Source organism: Myotis lucifugus, unplaced genomic scaffold (genome assembly GCF_000147115.1).
Source record: "Myotis lucifugus unplaced genomic scaffold, Myoluc2.0 scaffold_362, whole genome shotgun sequence".
NCBI lineage: Eukaryota > Metazoa > Chordata > Mammalia > Chiroptera > Vespertilionidae > Myotis > Myotis lucifugus.
In genome coordinates this window covers 301,182-306,508 of record NW_005871410.1, presented here as the reverse complement: position 1 = coordinate 306,508, position 5,327 = coordinate 301,182, and the positions used below count along the sequence as shown (strand labels likewise).

Genomic DNA, 5,327 nt, shown 5'->3' with positions numbered 1-5,327 from the left:
TATTGAGCACCACCTATGTACTACAGCAGTGTAACAAGTTTTTTGCATAAATGCTACCATCTGAGGGGTCATAGGCTGAGGGTCTGTCCCTTAGTTACCTCCAGAATAACAAATCTGCTTTGATGTACTCTGGTATTTGTAGTCGTGGCAATTGATTACACTCTGCATTTTTCTACTGACAAGGTCTTAAAAAATACTTCTAAGATTTAAAAAACTAAAACAGAATAATAAGGGGGAAAACTGCTCTTTCAATTTAATGAAAAGATTTAAACATCTGAGCACTGCAACACAGCAAAGTGTAGTGGGTTGGAGCTCTGGCATCAGACTTAGATTACCTGGGTTAGGACTCTTACTTTTTCACTTGCTGTTTAAATTATTAAACCTTGCACAAATTATTAAACCTTATTGTGCCTTCAAGTTTCCTCACCTGCATAATGGGAACAATCTCATACGGTTATTTGTAATTTGAAGATATGGCAAGTCAACACATGTTAAATGCTTAGTAAATATGAGTAATCTATATATATAAAAGCCTAAGTGACCAAATGACCGATCACTAGGATGTGCACTGACCACCAAGGGACAGACGCTCAACACAGAGGATCGGGGCCCCTCCTGTCTGGATTGGGCCTGCGGGGATCAGGCAGAAACCAGCTATCTGACATCCTCCAAGGGGTCCCAGATTGCAAGAGGGCACAGGCCAGGCCGAGGGACCCCACCAGTGCATGAATCCGTGCACCGGGCCTCTAGTTTAAAATAAGAAAGCAACAATGCTATCAACTAGAATAAACCCATCTGGAAAAGGTCATTGTGCACCAAACAATATCTAAACACCAGCTGAGCACCTACTCAAGGACAAGCACTCTATGACCAGTCTTTGGGGAGAGCAAAGCAAATGTAACGATTGAATCAATGGTCTCTGACCTTCAGAGGTTTATGGTCTAGTGCAGTGGTCGGCAAACTCATTAGTCAATAGAGCCAAATATCAACAGTACGACAACTGAAATTTCTTTTGAGAGCCAAATTTTTTAAACTTAAACTATATAGGTAGGTACATTGTTATTAACTTAATTAGGGTACTCCTAAGGCTTAGGAAGAGCCACACTCAAGGGGCCAAAGAGCTGCATGTGGCTCGAGAGCCGTAGTTTGCCGACCACGGGTCTAGTGGGAGAGTTAACAAAGAAGTTAAAGAAGTCAATCATCACAGCCTGGTGATAAATACTATAATAAAGGTGTACACAAAATGCTACAGAAGCACAGCAGCCCTAACTCTACCTGGGGAGGGCAGGAAGAGAAATTTAAATCTGAGAGGACAAGTAGGTGTCCCTAATGCGGAGGAAGGGGATTTCTCACTGCAGTGGGGACATCAAGTACCAGGACAAGAAGCATCAAAGAGCACGAACAATTCACAAAAGTGCAAGTTGTTCTTTCATGTATACCTATCACAGACTGCTTGCTTTACATACATTACCTCATTTGAGCCTTACAAATGATGGTTAATAATCTCGTTGCATGAAGAAACCGAGCTCAGGAACATTAAGAAATGTGGCTAGTCAATACCCAAACTGAGATTTAAACCAGGTCTGCCTGTCCACAAATAACTTATTCTTCCACTGGACTAGAGCATGTTGATAAGTTAATTCGTTTAACTATTTTCCTGAAAGTAATTGTGAAGCAAGGAAAAGTTTTGTTCAGGAGTTAAGTGACTGGATTTTCATCTTGGAAATACATCATTCTAGCAGCAATATGGAGGATAAATTAGAGGGGGAGAAGGCATAAAGGCCAAATCCCATCAGTCACCTGTTTTAATAATTAAAGTTCTGTTGGAACACAACTAGTGTACACCCATTTGTTTAAATATTTCCATGGAAGCTTTTGTGTTACGATGTCAGAGTTGAGTAGATCCACCCTTCTGACCTGCAAAGCTGAAACCATTCACTACTGGGTCCTTTACAGAAAGTTTGCTGGCCTCTATTATAAGCAATAGCTACTGTAGTAAGCAGGCAAGAAATGATGGGGCCTGAACTAAGGCACAGCAGTGGGAATGGAGACACATTTGAGAAATTTAAGATCACCAATGTGACTGATGGAATACAAGAGTTGTAACAGGGAAATCTCTAGGATTACTCCTAGGTTTCTAGCTCAGCAATCTGCTTAGAAGGTAGGCTAGCTAAGATGTGGCAGGCTAAATAATGGTCCCCAAATATGCCCATTGCCTAACCCCTGGAACTGTGAATGTCACCTTATATGGTAAAAGTGACTTTGCACATGTGATTAATAATCTTGAGATGTGAAGATTATCCTTGATTATCTGGTGGTCCCAGAAGTGTACTTATTTAAAAAGGGCACAAGCAGATGATACAGAATAGCAGAAGGCAATGTGTCCAAGTAAGCAGATACTGGAGTGATGCAGCCACAAGCCAAGGAACACAAATAGCCAGCAGAAGCTAGAAGAAGCAAGAAACCCCTTTTCCTCTAGAGCAGGGTTGGGGAATGTCATTTAGTCTGTCCCTGACAAAGCATTAGGGTGAGTTAATTAAATGTTTGACCAAATACAGCAGGCTAATTTTTAAGTTGACAATCTTGTATGGTCTATGAATGTTATAAATATCCAAATGGCCCTTGGCAGACCTGCCCTAGAGCCTCCAGAGTGTGTGTGCCCATGATTTCAGATTTCTGGCTTTCAGAATAGTGACAGAATAATTTTCTGTTGTGGATGGTAAATGAGAACATGGGCCCCTCCCATACTCCAACTCCCCTCCCTTAGGGAAATACAGTGAAGGCCATCAGTCTGCGGACTGTGAGGCCTTGGGAGCCTGGCCAGCTCCTTAGTCAAGAAAACAGCTAGTGTTTTGGTCTCAGACACGTACCTTCTCCCTGTATGCCCTGTTTTCTCAGTTTTCTGTACTCTATAAAACCTTGTGCTGGGAAAGTCTGGGTGGTGCTGAAACAATAGCGCCAGCCGGCCTCCCCGTGCAGGCCATCCACCTTAGCAGTTCAACTTCACTGGTGGAAGCTGGTGTGGCAGTAAACTTCACCAGTCAGCCAACACTGGTGAGCATGTCAGTCCTAATAAATCCACGTCTTTCACAGCCAGTCCTCCGGGTTACTTCTTTGGGAATCCAAGAACAAAACGCTGAAGTTTTCTGGGACTTCGGCACTTTGCATAACCTGTTTTAAGCTCCTCAGGTTGTGATAAATCGTTACAATGGCAGTAGGAAATTAATACACAAGACTGAGAATTTAGAAGAATAAGATAATGAGCTCAGTTTTGGCCTTGTGGCATTTAGGGTATCCTAAGACACAAGTAAAGACATCCAGTGCAGTCAGAATAAAAAAGACGCGAACTCAGAAGAGCTCTGGGTAGAATACAAGAAGAAGCAGTCACTGGTCCACAAGAATAAACCTTGAGATGACACCAGGGAAAAGAACAGAGTGGGAAGAAGCAAGGGCTGAGGCTAAACCCCAGAACAATTCTAGTCTTTGATGAAGAGTCAAAATTTACTACAATCCAGTAGTAATTTACTTTACAATGGCTTCTTGAGATGCCATGTATGTAGCAGCAGTACTAACAGAACAGCTAACATATGCAATATTTACGTACCAAGCATTGTGCAGAATGCGTTGCATGCATTCTTACTAACTCCCCACAACAACTTGTAAGGTAAACATTACTACGCCTTTTATAAACAAAAATAGGGAAGCCAACAGAGTAAGTAACTTGCCCAAAGTCACTCAATCTGATGAACAAAAGCTAGGATGACTAGATCACCGTCATCTCAACTCAAAAGCCAACACAAACTCTAGGCTCTCTCTAACCTTACTGGTGATTTAAGGGTTTAAAGAAAAGCAATAGCAGCACAACACACGGTGACTTTAATTCCAGAAATATCCCACAGGTTAAATTCCTGATTATACTGCACTAGAAGGGAGCAATCACTGAGAGGCTGAGAGAGGTGGTTGAAGGTCACAGACATGGGAATTAGGGGAGAGGAAAAGAGGGGTACCGACAGCCCCAAGGAGCCTGATGGGGGGAGAGGTCAAGAGGTCAAAATGACATCTCCTGGGAAACTCATCTAGGAATATCAGCTACACCATGTGGGATGGTAGACACTGAAACCAGACCCGGAGTCTAGTTTTTCTTCCCAATTTTTGAATGGGGCCATACTAGTAAAGCAAGCAGAGAGAATGAGACAGGCACAGGAAGGAAGATGGGTGATGTCGAGGCATGCAAGTCTGGCACGGTGGTTAAAAGCAAAAGCTTGGAATAAAAAAAAGACATGGGTTTAGGTTCCAAATCCACACCACCTACTACTACTACTACTAAGCTCAGGACGAGTTTCTGATCCTCTCGGAGCCTCCATGTTTTCATCTGTAAAATGGGGATAAAACCCATATCCGAGACCCAGCCAAGTAATGTGAAACACATGGTAAGTGGCTTAAAACGTTGGCGTCACTATTACCGTTATGTGTTGGCATTATCATGTATATTAATGGAAGCGTTAACCTCCCGACCCTGTAAGTCCCACTGCATGTCCATCTTGACCGAGGACAGTGTGGGGAGCAGGAGGGTGGCCAGGCCTCACAGGCGGCCTGGGCTGTGGCGCCCGGCAGACCACAGGGCCCCCCGCGTCACCCCTCACCCACTCCCTTCCCGGCCCAGCGCCCACCGGCTGACTCCCCAGGTCCCGTCCCCAGTGACCGGTCCGTCCCATGCCCTCCGCAGCCCAGCGCCGCGGCGACACGCTGCCGGCCGCCGGCCCACCCACCCCGCGCGCCTCGGCCGCCGGCCCGCGCCCCGTCCCCGGAGCCCCCTCCCCGGCGCCGGCCGTACCTTCCCGTAGTTCAGCATGAGGCGGCTGATAACCTCGCGCTCGACCTGCCACTCGGGCTTCTTCAGCTGCTTCCTCAACTGCTTCTTTTGACTCTGCTTATGGCTGTGCTTCTTCTTCCAGCGATTGAAGCTCCGCACCGGATCGGGCCGGGCTCCCGGACCCCGAAAGTCGGTAGTTTTGCCCATCGCGGCGGCGGCAGTGGCAGCGGCAGCGGCAGCCCAGACCACAGCACACGAGACTCCCGGGGCCAGGCGACAGGACGCGGAACCAGCGTGGGGAAAGTAGGGGACGGCGCATGCGCGAAACCGGAAGCCCGCCCCCGAGTTTACCCGGGGCACGCGCCGTGGCCGGCCAGGAAAAGCTGGGCGGTGATTGGTGAGTTGGGTGCCGCAGGGCGCAGCGAAGCAGGCCCGGGAAGACGGAGGCGGAGCGATCTGAGGAAGAGGGCGGGGTTCAGTCCTTGTCAGAGAGCATGGACTCTTTAAAGGAGCG

General features: G+C 46.7%; 1 protein-coding gene across 1 annotated transcript in view; it reads right to left on the bottom strand.

The window, feature by feature from the left end:
- DDX10 (DEAD-box helicase 10) overlaps positions 1 to 5,094 on the bottom strand; it is a 101,748-nt gene extending 96,654 nt beyond the window's left edge. Inside the window, 1 exon segment of the mRNA XM_014466796.2 lies at positions 4,835 to 5,094. Within this exon segment, the coding sequence (XP_014322282.1) occupies positions 4,835 to 5,020 (186 nt within the window). The 5' untranslated portion in view covers positions 5,021 to 5,094.
- Between the last annotated feature and the right edge of the window lie 233 nt (positions 5,095 to 5,327).